The sequence below is a fragment of the Ogataea polymorpha genome, assembly GCF_001664045.1.
Source record: "Ogataea polymorpha strain NCYC 495 leu1.1 chromosome Unknown OGAPOscaffold_5, whole genome shotgun sequence".
NCBI classification, from domain to species: Eukaryota; Fungi; Ascomycota; class Pichiomycetes; order Pichiales; family Pichiaceae; genus Ogataea; species Ogataea polymorpha.
This window is the reverse complement of record NW_017264702.1, coordinates 542,452-558,972: the sequence shown is the minus strand read 5'-3', so window position 1 is coordinate 558,972 and position 16,521 is coordinate 542,452. Positions and strand designations below refer to the sequence as shown.

Below are 16,521 nucleotides of genomic sequence, written 5' to 3'. Positions count from 1 at the left end.
AAAATACAAAATAATTAATATTTTTCGATTTATTAATATTCGATGTTTGTCGCAGCGTCTTCTTTCGCCAGACCGTCGGCGGCCCGGTTGTTGCTGAATTTTGCACGTCATGCCTCCAGCGCTGCTGGTAGATCGAAAAAGCCAATTCCACGCCCGGGAATCGAGCGGATCGGCGTGCCTTTCGACCCCTACGTGCCCATGAGAATGTCCCGTCTACCAAGTCCGCTCACGGCACCTAAATTGTACTTGAAAAGCATCTGGAACCGTCTGCTGCTCTTTGCATACAACCAGGTGCAGGTCTACTACTTCAAGAAGTCGATGGGCAAGAAGTACAAGCCGAACTTTCTCAAATGGAAAAACGAGGCCATCGAGACGTTCGTCCGAGTTAACAAGGGATTCGCCGAGAAAAAGCTACCCTCGATCCGCACAAACGTGTCCGAGTACGTGTACAGCGCACTGGAGGCCAGAACCAAACGCATGCCTCCCACGACGACCATGGGCTGGGAGCTGGTGAAGTTTAACTCGGTACCTAAATTAATCAGTGTGCACTCGTTCCCGCACGAGGACGGAGTGCCTCTTCTTGTGCAAATTGTGTACAAGTTCGACACCAAGCAGCAGCTTGTCGTCAAGAAGGCGGGCCAGGACGTCCAGAAAAACGTCAGAGACTTAACAGAGTATCTGGCCTTTAATATCGACCCATTCACCGATAGAATCGTCCTGGCCGGTTCCGTGTTCGAGTCGCCCGTGTCCAGAGGCGTGGCTCCCAAGGAGGCTGGCGGAAAAGAAGAGATCATGGCCCAGATGAAGGCCCACGGAGATATCTACCGCATTGAACAACCTCAAGAATAAACTGTATATAAATCACACGAATCTAGTCCAGGATACTAGTGGCCTGGGCTGGCACGGTATCCAGATCCAAGGTACATAGACTCTGATTGTCATTTGTTAGATGGAACGTCTCGTCGCCCTCAATGTCGTCGCCGTCCGAAAGAAGTCCCAAATTCTCCTCCATGCCGTGAGAGTCTTGCTCGATCACGTTCTGGTAAGACGGAAGATCGTCTTCGTAGTATGCCAAGGAAGATCTGGATGGAACATGGCTGGCGTTCTCGTAGTCAAACTTTCCGTTGATGGTGATTGCGGGACGGCTAATGAGGTTCTCTTTAGAGACCGATGGCTTCAAAAGACTACTCAGCTGCCCCCCCGCGCTGGAGGGCTTGATATCCTTCTTTGCAAAGAGTTCTTCGTCTTCTGCGTCCGCCGTCTGGAGCAGGCTATCTAGATTGTTGAAACTCACGTCGTTCATGTTGTTCAGGCTGAGCCCGCTCAAACTGCTACCATTATGGCCCATGCTGTAAGACGCAGGAGGAGAGCTGGAGCCGACCGAGAACGGCGACTGCGAAAGCATCGTGGTAGAATTGAACGTCGAAAAGTACTGGTTCGGGATGTTGTAGCCACTCATCATCGGAGACGAAGGCTGCAGCACGGCTTCTTCGAATGTGGGCAGTTCTTCGTCTATGTCGTTGTTCTGATCGCAATCGGCACTAAAAGCAAAGCCGTCAGAGGGTTTTGAGGCATCGAGCGCGGACGACCTCACGGCATACTCATAGCTAGGAAGCTCGACATTTTCGCGCACGCAAAAGGGCGAGACGAAGACAATAGGTGTGTCCACAATCACTTCGTAATGATGCATTTTCGGCTCGCCGTTGTGGTCTGTTTTGCTTTCGTGGGGTTTGCTGATGCGGAAACAAACTTGCAGTCGATGCTTGATATTCACGTTATGGAAATTAGTGTCTGGATAAAATGAGAATTCTTGCAACCGGTCATCTTCTTTATTTGACATTTTTGGAGGAAAGGATGTCTTTTTGGGAGACAAAATAGGCGAAAGCAAAGGTGATTTAGACAGCCATCCAGAACTCTCTTCTTCCTGTTGATCGTTTTCGCCCTGCGAGCTCATAGAAAAAATGGACACCTCGTCGCCTCCAGGAGGCGGATCTATATCGTTGTCGTTGCCATCAAATCCGTTGTGAGTAAGAGCATCGTGCGTTTCAGAAATGAGTTTGGTTTCGTCATTGGCAATGAAACGCAGCGGACATTGCAATTTGACAGGATTCGTGATGCTGACTTCTTCCTGTGAAGTCGAAGGCAAAGAGCTGGAACTGGAGTCTTTAGAAGGTTCGAGCAGCTTCGTCATTCTTTTGGTTCCCAGATGCAGGTTATTGAAAGATCCGGATCTGCTGCGTCCATCTGAATCTGGCACTTTTCCGTTGTTGTAGCAGAAGGTTAGCAGGTTCTCGTTAGCACAGCCCTTGATAATCTGGGTGTTCATGGCAGAGGTGTGGTTTTTCTCCTTGGTTTTGATCTCCATTAACGTCACTTTACGCTCTTTGCATCCGGAGCGGTCCAATGAGCTCATCTCGGTCTCGTATTTATGATCCTTTGAGATGTAGGTGATTTTTTCCACAATGTTGATCTTGATCCGTTTCAAAGCGAGATTTTTCACTAAGGGAATGAGCTTCATTTGCAAAACAAAAGTCGAAGTTCTCATGAAAGGGTCGTTGATGCCAGATTTGGGAGACAGCTGGATGAACTTGCGAGGCAGCAAAATCTCGTAATTGAGAGAATCGCTCCAAATTTTATTGACATAAATCGATTTGTTCAAAGTTGACGTGGCGTCGGAAGGAGGCAGACGAATAACCGGAAGCTCGTGGCTGAAATCGTAAACTGGATTTGCAGACTTGTGGGAAGCCGAGGTGGTCGAAGATACGGATGAAGATCTGTGGCGGCCGAGTTTCCTTCGAATGCTCTTTGAGGTGTTGGAGTTCAAGTAGCTACCAACTATGTCGCCATCTTCATAGCGATGATGTTGCGGGACGGAAAGCAAAGCTGATGGGGGAGGAAGAATGGCAGGAACATATTGTGCAGATTCAACTTGCACATGCAGATTATGTGAGACAGTAGCAAGAGGTGTCCGCACGGTTTCGGGAGTGTTGATCGGATACACTACAGGAAGCACAAAAACGTAGTAGCCGGGCTGGAAATTGCGCGGTTCAGCTTCGACCCCTGCAAAAAGGTCCTCGTGTTTGACGATGTCTTTGCCGTTGTCGTCGATTTCATTGACAAAGTCCTTCGGACTGAGGGGCTCATAATATCGAAGGCTCTGTGCTGCAGATGGAGAGCGCAAAATCTCTGCCGAAGTTTTGGTGGACGAAGTGACCTCTGACTCTGCATCCTGAGCAAAGTCGAAGTTGAACTCCTCCACACTGTCTGGATCGCTGTCAAAGACTTTGAACGGAATGAAGCAGTCCGGGTTGCGGAGATCCAGGTCCCAATCAATGTCCTTGGACACTCTGTATTTTTCCTTGAATGCCAACTTGTGCTTTCCCTTTGCATTTTCCACGCTGATGCCAGAAGTCCAGTTCGTTGTCGCATCGGCGTAGTAGCGCGCCCGAGCTATAGAGGTCAGCGACTGGGTCTTCATGAGCTTGATGACCACCACAAACGTGTGGCTAGCCACGGTGTGATGCAACGTCCGCGGCTGGCGTAAACCCTGATGGCCTGGCTCTGGGGTCTCCTCGATGTCAGATTCGTCCATATCGCCCTCTTCGTCCTCTTCCGGGACGTCATCAGAAAGCTGGCTCTTCTTTTTGGCCGGGTTGTAAGGTAGAAACAGCATTTGTCCCGTTCCCGATAGGAAAGCCTGCACAGATTTTGGAGCAGAGTTGCCAAATATTTTCAGCGCAGACTTGCCGATCTTCGAGCCGTGCTTGAACTTCACGAGGCCGGCACTGAAGCCGCACTGCGACAAATACGAGGCAAGCGCGTCATTGTAGGGTTTCATGTTTGTCTTGCTGAAATCGAGCGACTCGCCAGCGAGGTCTTCGTTGCTCAGAGTGAAGGAGTGCACATCCATGCTGTTTCTAGGGGAGTAGGGGGCAGGGTTCACCGGGCTTGTTCCGGCTAACGACTGCAGTTTCTGTTTGAACATCTTTATGGAGCTTGATCGTGACGTCCTCGGGCCTACGTTTCCTATGCTTTTTGTCCCGGAAGTGGAGTGGGCTAAATGTTCGGACGATAGAGACATGGTCTTGGAACAATCGGAAACGATAGTGAACAACGTCTCAAGAGTATGTCCTGTGTGTTCCCAAGGGCCTCTGTTATGGTAGCTACACTTCGACCTGTAAGAGTAAAAAAATAACCCTCAAGCCTAAATGTAAAGCAAGATCAATTTGACACCAATTTATTATTAGCTTTGTAATTTTTCTTGTTGCACCTAAAGTAGCATTATTATTCACTTGGGGGGTGGAGAGAAAAAAATCCTCGACGGAGTTAGACTCGTGGTGATTCCGCGTTCGCGGTCCAAAGTCGACCGAGCCCGCATGGATATTTGGAAACGACAGGGGGCCATTCTGGACTCCGTCGTGAAGAGCCCTGACTCGATAGTGGTGGTGGCTAGGCCGTTAAGCAGGGCCAAGTTCGACAGCTCTGTGGGGGCCAAATACCGCGGACAGCCGGTCGTGAGACCCGAGTGGGTGGTGGACTCGCTCGCTAACAGGCGATTGTTGCCGCTCGACGAGTACCAGTACAGCTTTGATGAGAAAAAGCCGGAACCTACAAAAGAGCCAGAAAAATTGGAAGCAAGCGACCCGCACAAGGCGGACCAGCGTTTGGTTGGATTTTTAAGCATGGGCGCGCGCAGCGAAAAAGGCCGGATGGACGAGTTTGCCAACAATGCCAAGGTGGTGGAACGGTTCGAGGAAGCGATAAAGATATACGAGGTGATGCAGTTTTTCGACAAAAACAATGTTTTCCGCATCAAAAACTACCGGCTCGCGATCAGCGCGATCGAGAGCCTGGACAAGGCGCTGACAAGCGCACAGGACCTCCAGCGGTTTGGCCTGGACCGCGGCGGCATCGCACAGCACGTCGAGGAAGTTTTACAGACGGGCACGTTCTCGAAGCTGGAGACCCTGAAGCAGCAGGAGAAGGGCGACGAGCGGTACCAGCTGATGACGCAATTCAAGAAAATATACGGCGTCGGGGACACAACGGCGTACCGTTTTGTCAAGGCGGGCTACAAGAGTATCCAGGACATTGTGCACGACCAAGCAATGTATGCAAGTCTCACAGACGCCCAAAAGCTGGGAATTCTGCACTTCGATGAGTGGAACGAGCGGATACCACGCACAGAAGTGGAGAAGCACTACAATTTTGTGGTGAGAGAGGCGAAAGAAATCGATATGAACCTCAAAGTGATGCTAATGGGGTCGTATCGACGGGGAGCTGAGACGAGCGGCGACATCGACCTGATTGTCTACACGGAGGAGGTCAACGAAGCAAGCCAGGTCCACGAAAACCTGTACAAGCTCACCCGCAGGCTCCAGGAGTCCGGATTCATTGTCTGTTCGATGACAGAAGTGTCGCCCGCAATGCACAAGTTCAACGGCGGCTGCAAGCTGCCAGAAGCACAAATCTGTCGCCGGCTAGACATAATTGGCATCCCGCACGCGGAGCTCGGGGCGGCGACGATATATTTTGTCGGAAACGACATATTCAACAGATGTCTACGTTTGCTTGCTCGGATCAAGGGGTATCACCTGAGCAACAAAGGCCTGTTTCTGGCTGCAGATAAATCTCTTGTCGAGAGTTTTGATGAGCGCAGGATTTTGCACACGCTGGGTCTCGATTGGGTGGAATATAAGCACCGAAACATTTAGTTACATATCTGAAACCAACGCAAGCAGGAGATTTATTGCACGCGCGTGCGGCTCGCGGCAGCCGGTTTCAAAATTTGCAACCAGCCATAAAAACCGGCACGCTGGCATATTTTTCTGTGTCACAAGAAATACACCGAACGATTGGAGCCAGACACCACACAGAGGTTGCCGCCACTAGTCACTGGCTTTTATAGAGCTATCGTTTCGCATTGATTTCCAAACTGTCCAAGTAACCTCTCTACTGATACCCCTATAGATGTCTGCCGATAGCAAATCAAAACCTCCGGCGTTGGACCTTGGCAAGCAGTCCAAGGCGGAGCTGGAGAAAATCGCATACCACATCGTGTCGCCCGGTCTGCCGCCGCTCAGCGAAAGAAACAAGAGTCGGGTCCGCCAAAGCAAATCCATCGAGGCACAACAGAAACGTCTGATCAATGAGCGTGCCGGCAGCAGGAGCCCGGTAGAAGTGAAGAAATCACCCGGCGTGGGCGTCGGAAAGAATATTCCGCGCTTGAAAAGAGCCAAGCCGCCTCCTCCATTGGATATCCACCACGGCCCGCTGCGACACGGTCTGGCCATGAGATCGGCTCCATTGCGAGGGTACCGTGTGTTGATGCGGCCATATCCTGCGCCACAGCCTCTCTACACTTCTCCGCATGGCTATTACCCTTATCCGCCTGCCTATCCGCCTGCCGTGTACCCGTCGCCACCCCTGGTGCGATATCATCAGGTGAGCGTGGACAACGGGGAGTACGTTGTGGTGAAGACGCCGAGTTCTGAGGACGACCCGGTGCGAGACGAGGTGGATGAGGAAAAGGACGCAGAGTCGTCAGTCGACGACGACGTCGAGAGCCGCGCAATTGAAGACGGAGCCGTGCCCAGCGAGAGCGCGTCTGATCCGCCGATGGATGCGCCCGTCGAGCTGGTCTCGGGCGACCTGCGACTGGGTTCTGAGGTCTACACGTACGAGGTTCCCGTGCACGAAAAAACAAGCGATTTCCGCAAACATTTCCTGCGCCTGGCAGGAGCCATTTTCGACGACTATATGGCTAGGACTAGCGATCGATGATTATGTAAGGGCGAAAAAATATTGGTTGAAATTTATATTGGATCGCTAATTTTATTTATTTATTCATGTTTCCCACAAAAGTCAGTCCCCGGCAAACGTGGCGTTGCGTGAGGCCCGCCATAAGCAAAGTCGCGTGGCAGCCGTGCCGGCAGTTTACTCCACAGCCTAACGATCTTGCCAGGCGGGTCTTTGACGACCCAGACACCTGGCGACAGTACAAGGACAAACGCCCGGGGCTGCCGTTTGGGCTCCACAACTACACGTCGGGCTCGGTCGGCATGTTTCTGAATCCATATTTGAAGCGGCCGTCTGGGCTTTTGGAGTTTTGCAAAGAGTCTCTTCTCCGAGCTCGGCAACTCACCGTGTCCATCATAGCAGACGATTCAGCTGCTGGGTTGCGCCAATATATCAGAAACCTGGATAGACTGAGCGACATTTTGTGTCGCGTTATAGATCTGTGCGAATTTGTGCGCGTGGCGCATCCCAACAAGGCGTTTGTCAACGCAGCTGCCGACTGCCACAAGGAGATGTTTCGGTTCATGAACGAGCTAAATACATCTGAGGAGATGTATCTAAAGTTGGAACGCGTGCTGCACGACCCCGAGCTGAGCAAGGAGCTGAGCATGGAGGAGATCAGCGTGGGGAAGTTGCTGTATGCAGACTTCCAGAAGGCCGGGCTCGGACTCGCCGGCGAGGGCAAGTCGACGTATGTGGAGCTGAGCCAGCACATTGCCGAGGTCGGCCAGCAGTTTGCAGACGAAGTGTACGAGGTGGAGTCGGCAGAAGTGCTGGTTCCGAAGTCAGAGGTCCGGCCGGGCGATTTCACACCAGAACTCGAAAAATACATTCACGTGACCGCCAATGACGTCAAGGTCCCGCTTTATGGACACGTTCCGATGGAGGTTCTGCGGACTTGCCCGAACAGAGACGTGCGGCGGCGTGTGTGGGTCGCCATGCACACGGCGAAACCGATCCAGCTCAAGCGACTAACGCATCTGGTGATCTACCGACGGCTCCTGGCTGCGCAGTTCCAGCACCACAGTTTTGGCGCTTACCAGCTGAACGACAAGATGGCACGATCTCCCGAGAACGTTCGACGGTTCCTGGAGAAGTTGGCATTAGAGATCCGGCCAGAGGTCGAACAGGAGCTTAAGGTGCTGGCGAAAAGCGTCAACATAGACTCTGACCCGATCAAGGAAATCAGGCCGTGGGACCGCGAGTATTTGGCCGCCAGGTATCTGAGCCGGCAGAAGAGCACGAGTACGGAGGATATCAGCGCCTACTTCTCTCTGGGAACCGTGGTGCAGGGTCTTTCTGATTTATTCAAGAGCATTTACGGTATCGAGCTGCGGCCGGCAAAAGTGCAGCCGGGCGAGGTCTGGGAGCCCAGCGTGCGCAAGTTCGAAGCTACGAGCGACAGAGATGGCGTGGTGGGCATTATTTATATGGATTTGTTCTACAGATCCAACAAGACGCTAAACCCAGCGCATTTCACCATCTGCTGCTCGCGGAAAATATACCCAGAGGAGTTGGACGAGAACGACCCTTTTAACCTGAAACTGCCCACGGTCCAGACCAAAAAGCATGGCGACGACACGTTCCAGCTGCCTGTGATCTCGCTTGTGTGCAACTTCCAGCCCGAACACGTCCACGGCGACCAGGAAAAATGTCTATTATCTCTTGCACAGGTGGAAACGCTTTTTCACGAGATGGGCCACGCGATGCACTCCATGCTGGGCCGCACAAACCTGCACAACGTCAGCGGAACAAGATGTCCGACAGACTTTGTCGAGCTGCCGTCGATCCTGATGGAGTATTTTGCTAAAGACGAGCGCGTGCTACTGTCGTTTGCCCGCCACCACAAGACCGGTGAACGTCTCCCGCAGGCATTGCTCCGCCGCCACCAGGCAGACCACTCGTTCCTCGACAAGTGCGAGACTTTCAGTCAGATCAAGATGGCATACTTGGACCAGCAGCTGCATGGAGCAATCGACTTCAACTTCGACCCTCTGCGGTGCTACCACGACGTCGAGCGCCACTTCGAGGCGTTCAAGGACGACGAGTCGTCGTGGGTCGCCAAGTTCGGCCATCTGTACTCGTACGGCGCGATGTACTACTCGTATCTGTTCGACAGAGTGATTGCCACCCGGATCTGGGAGCATCTGTTTGCCGAAGATCCGTTCTCGCGTGCAAGCGGCGACAAGTTCCAGAACCAGGTCCTCAAATGGGGCGGCTCACGCGACCCGTGGGAGCTCGTGGCCGACGTGCTGGAGCTGCCGGAGCTGCGCCGAGGCGACGCTGCTGCGATGGAGCTGCTGAGCCATAACGGCGCGTCGATCGACGCGGCGACGCACTAAGTTGTAGAAAAACGTGGAAAAATAATGTAGTATATTGTTATGAGTGACACCATAAAAGTAACGATCAAGTAAGTAGCGCTTTCCAGCCGACGCTAACACGCAGATCGTCCGGGGACAAGAAGTACGAGGTGAATCTTTTGCCTTCGTCGACGATCGCGGAGGTGAAAGAGCAGCTGGCGGGAGAAACAGACATTCCTGCTGATAGGCAAAGACTCATCTATTCGGGCAAAGTGCTTAAGGACGCGGAAACTGTTGCCGCATATAAGATCCAAGACGGCCACACGATCCATCTGGTGAAGGGTGCGGCCAAAAGCGGCAGCGCAGGCCCAGAATCAACAGCAGCCTCAAGTGGACAGCCAGGGGCGAACTCCGACACCAGCAGCATTCCACAGAACATCGCTGCCGGCCAAGGCGCATTCAACCCGCTGGCCGGGCTCACCGGTGCACGATACGCGGGTCTGAACGTGCCTATGCCCTCAATGGAGTCTCTGGGCTTTGGTGCCGACGGAATGCAGCTTCCGGACGAATCCCAAATGGAACAGATGATGGAAAACCCAATGTTCCAGGAAAGCATGCGTGCAATGCTTTCTGACCCACAAATGTTGGACTTTTTGATCCAGCAGTCGCCTCAGCTGAGTGCGATGGGCCCTGCGGCCAGAGAAATGTTGCAGAGTGAATACTTCCGCAACATGTTGACTAATCCACAAATGATGAGAAGCATGATGCAAATGCAAAGAAGCATGGGCGGTCCTTCTGCATCCGCGTTTCCTGCTCCTGGTGGAGCGTCTGCAGAAGCGGGAAGCAGCACTTCGACCAATAATGCTGGCGGATCAACGTCTGGTTCTGGTTCTGGGTCTGGCTCGGGATCGGCTGCCGCAGCCAACCCATTTGCCGCTCTTTTGGGTGGAAACATGGGCGCCGGTTTAGGTGGACTGGGAGGATTGGGTGGATTCCCTGGTTTTGCTGCTCCAGCCGATAACAGGCCGCCTGAAGAGGTGTTTGAGGTGCAGTTGCGTCAGCTGAACGACATGGGATTTTTCGACTTTGACAGCAACGTGCGTGCGCTCAGAAGAAGCGGTGGGTCCGTGGAGGGGGCGATCGAGGCATTGTTGAACGGTAATATATGATGGCGAGCGCATTGTCTAGTGCTATGTACAGAATGTAACCTGCTGCAACTATGCGGTGGTGCTAGGTGTAGGTCTCTGTCCACACCGGGGTGTTAGGCGTGGACGATTTTCCAAATTCTTGTGGAATATATGAACACTGTCTTCAGTGCCAACAGGGGGTACTATCTATGTCCAGATGCGGAGGAGCCATTTGACAGTGGTTCCTTGTATACAAACGGCTTTGATCAGCTGGAGCCTACCGATGACGAGTTGATGGCTGAACTCTCCGACCGCGAGAAGCCTGCCAACGAAAGTGCCCGTGCACGCAAGAAACGAGAAAAGCGGCAGCATAAACAACGCCGACAGCGTAAGAGCCCGCGGTCCGAGTGGTCTATAGTCCATGAGCTGTGCTCTGGTGATGATAAAGTGCTCAAATTCCACGAGATCACCGTGTATCGAGAGGATATCCTGAATCTTCGAGACGACGAGTGGCTAAATGACAACAATTTGGCCTTTATCTACGAGTATATTACCCGCGTGCACATTGAGCCGACGCTGAGACGTCGAATCCGCTTTGCCAACCAGAAAATGATAGAAACTAGCATAATTTTACTCATGCCTGCATTTACATTTTTGCTGGCCCATCACCCAGAGCCAACCCAGCTCAGGGGTGTTCTTCCGCCAATCGAAAAGGCAAAATTTGTCTTCATGCCTCTGAACGACAACGAGGACCTTGGGGTGGCCGAAGGCGGTTATCATTGGTCCCTGGTGGTGCTCAGTGTCGAGGACCGGCTGGCTATGGTTTACGATTCGATGGAGTCTGCCAACGAGCAAGAGACAAAACAGCTTGTGAGCAAAATTGAGCAGTACTATGGATTCAAATTCAGAATCATAACCGATTTACACCCACCGCAGCAGAGCAACGGGTCCGACTGTGGAATCAGTGTGGCTGGGTTTACAGCGATTTTGGTAGCCCGGTTGCTGAAGGCAGAGGATAAACATAAAATTAATATGAGCATGGAAAACGTGAGCTTCAGCGCTCTGGACGCTCGCCTGTTTGTTCTGAAATGCATCAAACGGCTAAGAGACGAGACTGAGACTCGCTGACGCGCGTATAGATAAATGAGAGCGAATGCATCGTCTTTGTAGTGAGCGGAAATGACCGTACAGGTTGCTATGTGGTCTTTGACACCTCCAACATACCAAGCACAAGACAGGACGCACTGTATGTCAGACGCGGCGAGAGCACGCCATGCTACACCAAACGTCCGCTATCGCGACGTGGGGCGGTCTTGATTACCAACACAGCTCTTCTGAAGTAAAGCACACCTGAGACCAGATCTAGCTGGTCCTCTGGCATGCCGTAGTAGCTGGTAGTCTTCGTTTGCGTCAGCCTAACGCGATATCGGCCGTTCCCCAAAACACCAGCATATCAGGTTTGAAAATATGCTCATTTTCTAAACACTAGCTATTTCCTTGCCTAGCAAATACCGGGCCGAAATCAGGCTCTTGACATTTATTTCACATTATTTATTTTCATTTCTCGTTCCGCCTGTTGATGACATATGTGCCCGTTGGATACATTGCCCCTCGATTTCCGGCTCTGGGATGGCCTTTAACCAAGTATTCTCTCTACTACACCAAAGATGTGGTCAAGTTTACAATGTTCTGGTGCATCATTTTGATGACGGCGTTCTATTTGGCCGCGGCACTGATTGCGTCCTTTACATACTACAAGAACAACAAGAACAGCAAGAAAAAAGGTACCGCGCTGGTGGCCATCGTCGGGGTCTATGTGCTTGTTGGGGTGATCCAGGCGGTGTTGTCTGGATCGCTAATTGGCCTGCTACTTGCGGAAATATACAAAAGCGGGCAGTTTGGACTGAACCCATGGCTCACGTTCATCTACGGCATCATTGTTGTGCTCTTCAATATTTCAACCTCGTATTCGCTAACCAGTGTTTTATTATAAGCTATGCATCAAAACAATACATTTTCACGTCGCCGTTCTCCATACCACAGACAAACCGCGAATCGCCCAGTGCGACGCACGTGATCGGCGCACTGGAACCGGCAAACGTGTGCATGCACTTTCCTGTTTGCAGGTCCCAAACCTTGATCAGCTTGTCGTGGGCGCCGCTGACAATACGGAAAGTGTCTGCTGCAATGGACCAAACACCCTCGATGTGGCCAAACTGGGTCCGGACACACTTGCCGGTCTTGAGGTCCCAAAGCTTGATGGTGTTATCCAAAGAAGCCGTTAGGAGGTGTGACGGAAGCTCTGGGTTCTGCAGAACAGAGTCCTGATCGCTCTGGGTCTGTTCTTCGGTTTGTTTTTGGGTCTCGTCGGTCAGCTTCTCATCGAAATCGGTCACGATGGCGTCTTTCAGCGAAAATGGTATCACACACTGGATCTGGCCAATATGGCCGTTGTTCTCGATTCCTCCAAACACCTTCAAACATTCGTTCGTTTTGAGGTCCCACATGCGCACTGTGGAGTCATCCGAAGCGCTGAAAAGCGTGTTGCTCTTTGGATGGATTTTCACACACGTAACCCAGTCGCTGTGGCCACGCAGGGTGTAGCAGGTGCGCGACTCGACGTGCCAGACCTTGACCGTGTTGTCTGCCGAGCCCGACACGATCAGCTTCTCATGGAAGTCGACGCTGATCACACCTTCCTCGTGACCCGTGTAAGTGGAGATACACTGTCCCGTTCGGTAGTTCCAGACCTTGATGGTGGAATCCAGACCTCCCGTTATCAGTTTCTGGTCGTCGAATGCGAGCGTGCGCACGCCTCGTGTGTGATCAGTCAGCGTGCGCAGCAGTTTTCCTGTTTCCACGTTCCAAATCTTGATGGTCTTGTCGTAAGACCCCGTCATCAGCAAGTTGTTGTTGTCGTACTGGCAGCACAGAACACCGTCCATGTGCCCCTCAAACCGTTTAATCTTGTATAATCCCTTTCTCCAATTGCGCTCAACGGTGTATCTCTCCGAATACACTGCCTTCCAAGGCCGTTTCTTGTTTACCTTCTGTCTCTTGACGTTTGGCTTGCAGTCGTCCAGCCTTGGCGGCAGCCGCTCCACAATACCCTCTGTACTGTCCATGTCGTTGCTTCTGCGTCTGCGGCTGCATTCTTGTAACTTCTTCACTACCATCAAAGGCAACCCCCAGCCGCACTGAGGACACTTACGGTCGATGTGCTGCTCGCACATATATCTCCAGACTCTGTCGTCGTCCGCAAGCTGCTTCCATCTCGTGGAGACTTGGGCAGCATTGCAGAGACTTTGGCAGTCCAGATAACAGAGGATTTTAAGGGCTATTTCGCTGGGCAGCGTCTCGATGAAGTCGATCTTGATCAGCTTGGAAACCTCTTGGGAAATGAGCGAAAGTTGCGGGAAACAACACTGGCTGAGCAGCCCTTTGAGGATGAGACTGCGGTGTTGCGTGGGGGCGGCGCTGAAAATGGACCAGACGTGGGTAATCGCTTCCTTGTCGCGGCGAGGCAGCTTCTCAAGCTCCGACTGGATTTCCCGCATCTTTGTCTCGTCAGAACGACGGTCAAACCGGACTTTCGGATTGTGTCTGTAACAAAATCGTTTTTCGCAGTCGTCCTGGTCTTGCAAATGGCTGGCGAGAAATGGCGTCACTATCGATTTGTTGGGGGGATCTTCGGGGGTTGAATTGTCAGTCCCCTGAATTTCCTGCTGCGAAGAAGGCCCCAACGAAATGCTGTTGCTCATCACTTGCTCCAGATCGTTTGCGTCGGGGCTCTTACACACCTTCTGAAGCACACTCATTTTGTATATGGAACGAAAGAGGATTTAAAATTTAAAAGAAAAACTGTGGCATCAGATAATGTTTATGAACCCTTTTATTTTACGTATTTATTTTCGCCATGACCCCATGATTATGTCAGCACCATCTACCACTTCTCCTCTGGGTTAGCCTTGAACTTCTCGTATTCTTCCCGGTTGAAGATGCTCAATTCCGTCTCGTTGGCAATCCCGTAGTCCACCAGCGTTCTTGTGTTGTCGTCAAGGTCCAAGATCCAGTCGTCGTCGTGATCCATGTTGATCACCAAATTCATCGTCTTACTGCCGTGTGCGTGGGTGTAGATCTTGAGTGTGTCGTAATTAACGCCTCTGTACGGTCTGAGGGCGCCTGTGGTATTGATAGTGTTGATGATTGTTTCGAACAGCTGTTTTGGGGTGGTGTTTTTCAGATCGACGTGCGGGAACACGTGGTTGCGAACGTTTCTGTACGGAAACGACTTGATGATCCGCACGGTTAGCACGGAGTCGGTCACTGAGGTTAGCGTGCGGGGGTTGGCTACTTACGTGGGCGGGCTGTCGAGGTGAGAGGCTCTTCCAAGTCAAATTCACTCATTCTAAATTCTAAATAAGTTTTTCTCTAAATTTCTGGCACTTTTCTCAGAATATAAGGCTTTTGGTTTTCGATTTCCACCAAATTGGCCGCACCGGAGCTGAACTCAACCAGTCCTGTCTCCGCCACATACTGGACCCAGTGGTCCAGCAACTCCTTGAGCTTGCCAGAATGTGACTCTGCCAGATCGTGGATCTCGCCTGGATCTTGTGACAGATCGAACAGCTGCCATTTTCCAGGGCCATAAGGCTTGGGGATGTACAATGCCTTGTACTTGCCCTTGCGCAGGGCTTGCTGCCCAAACAGTTCCCAGCCGGTTACTGTGTCCTCGTCGTGGATCTTGTCTCCTCCCTTGAGATAGGGCACCCACGACTGGCCTCTTGGTGTGAGCACTTTGCGGCCACGGTACTCTGTGCCAGGGTGCTTGACGCCTGCAAGTTCTAGCACGGTCGGCAAAATATCCATCACCGTGCAGAACTCGCCGCTCACCCCACCTGCAGGAAGGGTAATTTCTGGATATCTCACAATCAGAGGACACCGAATGCCTCCCTCGGATGCCCACATCTTGTACATGTACGATGGGGCCGTTGCGGCCTGTGCCCATTGGTCGGAGTACCACACAAAAGAGTCCTTGTTTCCCAGATTTTCGTAGGAATTGTTGTAGTGTGCGCGAATGGCGTTTTCTGTTCTTTCCATCCACAATGGCATGGCTTCCAATAGCATGCCCTCGGCTCCATTGTCTGACATGAATAAAATGAACGTGTTGTCGTACTCTCCCGTCTTTTTGAGGTGATCCACCACGCGTCCCACTTGCGTGTCAAGAATCTCGACCATGGCAGCGTAGATCTCCATGATACGAGCCTCGGCTTTTTTTTCCTCGTCGCTTAATTCTTCCCACGTCTTATCGCGGTGAGTTTCCACCTGATGGGGTTCTATACCGTCAGGGATAATTCCCAACTCGCACGCACGCTTCAATCTTTCACGACGCAAAACTGCCGGTCCCGAATCGTAGCGGCCCTTGTATTTGTCTATCACCTCGCGTGGAGCCTGATACGGCCAATGTGGCGCCGTGTAGGTCAAACAACCAAGAAAAGGCCGACCAGCTCGTCTCTCGTCTTGCAAAAAGTCCAGAGCTTTGTCAGTGTACCAATTGGTGCTGTAAAAGTCCTCTGGCAGATCGTAAGGATCCAGCTCCTTGTCGTCCTCCACAAAAAGTGGCCTCATAAACCCAATAGGCGCGCCTCCCTCTTTTGACTTAGGAAAGTATTTGAAGTGGTTCCCGGCTCCAGGTAGAAGGGTGAAAGAACGCTCAAAGCCGCGCTGGACAGGCCAGTGGGGACGGTCCAATCCGAGATGCCATTTTCCAGATATAAAAGTATAGTAGCCGGCATCATGCAAGATTTCGGGCAACGCAGCCACTCTATCGTTCAGGTAACCTTCGTAGCCAGGCTTGCCCGCAAACCTCTCCGGGTAGTTTCTAGCAAACTCAGCCATCTGGCCGAGGCCAGCAAGATGGTTGTCGGTTCCTGACAGAAGCATTGATCTTGTAGGAGAACATGCCGACGCCGTGTGGAACTGCGTGAAGCGGTAGCCGTCCAGAGCCAGCTTGTGCAGGTTGGGGGTGGAAATCTCGCCTCCAAAAGGACTCAGGTCGGTGAATCCGAGGTCATCAGCGACAATGATGAGGAAGTTAGGGGCCATAATGTGCTGCTACTTTCGAAGTATGGCTGCTTCCTTTTTTATACACCACTTCGATCCACACTTGGGAAATCATCGCCAGTCACGTGATTCATGTCTGCTTTTTTCCCTTGCAATATGCCCCCAGAATTATTTCACACCTCGACGCACGTCGGGCTTAAATCCGAGTTTTATAGTCGGTGCCCGGAAGTAAT

At 52.0% G+C, this 16,521-nt stretch overlaps 9 protein-coding genes across 9 annotated transcripts; 5 read left to right on the top strand and 4 right to left on the bottom strand.

The window, feature by feature from the left end:
- Positions 1 to 42: 42 nt before the first annotated feature.
- On the top strand, positions 43 to 2,842 carry OGAPODRAFT_94785 (uncharacterized protein; the record flags this gene model as incomplete). The annotated part of the gene is made up of 1 exon (XM_018357619.1): positions 43 to 2,842. One exon carries the CDS (start codon positions 43 to 45, stop codon positions 847 to 849), a length of 807 nt encoding a protein of 268 aa, XP_018209895.1. The 3' UTR covers positions 850 to 2,842.
- OGAPODRAFT_94784 (uncharacterized protein) lies at positions 94 to 4,081 on the bottom strand (the record flags this gene model as incomplete). The annotated part of the gene is made up of 1 exon (XM_018357618.1): positions 94 to 4,081. The coding sequence occupies one exon, from the start codon at positions 4,079 to 4,081 to the stop codon at positions 872 to 874; it is 3,210 nt and encodes a 1,069-aa protein (XP_018209894.1). The 3' UTR covers positions 94 to 871.
- Positions 4,082 to 4,311: 230 nt separating this feature from the next.
- Positions 4,312 to 6,797, top strand: OGAPODRAFT_16846 (uncharacterized protein). The gene has a single exon (XM_018354704.1). The coding sequence runs from the start codon at positions 4,377 to 4,379 to the stop codon at positions 5,712 to 5,714; it is 1,338 nt and encodes a 445-aa protein (XP_018209892.1). The 5' UTR covers positions 4,312 to 4,376; the 3' UTR covers positions 5,715 to 6,797.
- Positions 5,971 to 6,783, top strand: OGAPODRAFT_13757 (uncharacterized protein; the record flags this gene model as incomplete). The annotated part of the gene is made up of 1 exon (XM_018353385.1): positions 5,971 to 6,783. The coding sequence occupies one exon, from the start codon at positions 5,971 to 5,973 to the stop codon at positions 6,781 to 6,783; it is 813 nt and encodes a 270-aa protein (XP_018209893.1).
- Positions 6,798 to 6,959: 162 nt separating the features above from the next.
- On the top strand, positions 6,960 to 11,570 carry OGAPODRAFT_77176 (uncharacterized protein). The gene is made up of 4 exons (XM_018356288.1): positions 6,960 to 9,115; positions 9,217 to 10,256; positions 10,299 to 10,334; positions 10,443 to 11,570. The coding sequence occupies exons 1-4, from the start codon at positions 7,062 to 7,064 to the stop codon at positions 11,351 to 11,353; spliced, it is 4,041 nt and encodes a 1,346-aa protein (XP_018209891.1). The 5' UTR covers positions 6,960 to 7,061; the 3' UTR covers positions 11,354 to 11,570.
- A 234-nt stretch (positions 11,571 to 11,804) lies between these two features.
- On the top strand, positions 11,805 to 12,218 carry OGAPODRAFT_9195 (uncharacterized protein; the record flags this gene model as incomplete). The annotated part of the gene is made up of 1 exon (XM_018357073.1): positions 11,805 to 12,218. One exon carries the CDS (start codon positions 11,805 to 11,807, stop codon positions 12,216 to 12,218), a length of 414 nt encoding a protein of 137 aa, XP_018209890.1.
- Positions 11,817 to 14,633, bottom strand: OGAPODRAFT_16844 (uncharacterized protein). Its single transcript, XM_018354703.1, has 2 exons — positions 14,584 to 14,633; positions 11,817 to 14,551 (listed from the first exon to the last, which is right to left on the bottom strand). Exon 2 carries the CDS (start codon positions 14,041 to 14,043, stop codon positions 12,220 to 12,222), a length of 1,824 nt encoding a protein of 607 aa, XP_018209888.1. The 5' UTR covers positions 14,044 to 14,551; positions 14,584 to 14,633; the 3' UTR covers positions 11,817 to 12,219.
- OGAPODRAFT_9193 (uncharacterized protein) lies at positions 14,169 to 14,632 on the bottom strand (the record flags this gene model as incomplete). The annotated part of the gene is made up of 2 exons (XM_018357067.1): positions 14,169 to 14,551; positions 14,584 to 14,632. The coding sequence occupies 2 exons, from the start codon at positions 14,630 to 14,632 to the stop codon at positions 14,169 to 14,171; spliced, it is 432 nt and encodes a 143-aa protein (XP_018209889.1).
- Positions 14,609 to 16,169, bottom strand: OGAPODRAFT_16843 (uncharacterized protein; the record flags this gene model as incomplete). Its single annotated transcript, XM_018354702.1, has 1 exon — positions 14,609 to 16,169. A coding segment is annotated over one exon (1,513 nt), but the record flags the coding sequence as incomplete, so codon positions are not given.
- Between the last annotated feature and the right edge of the window lie 352 nt (positions 16,170 to 16,521).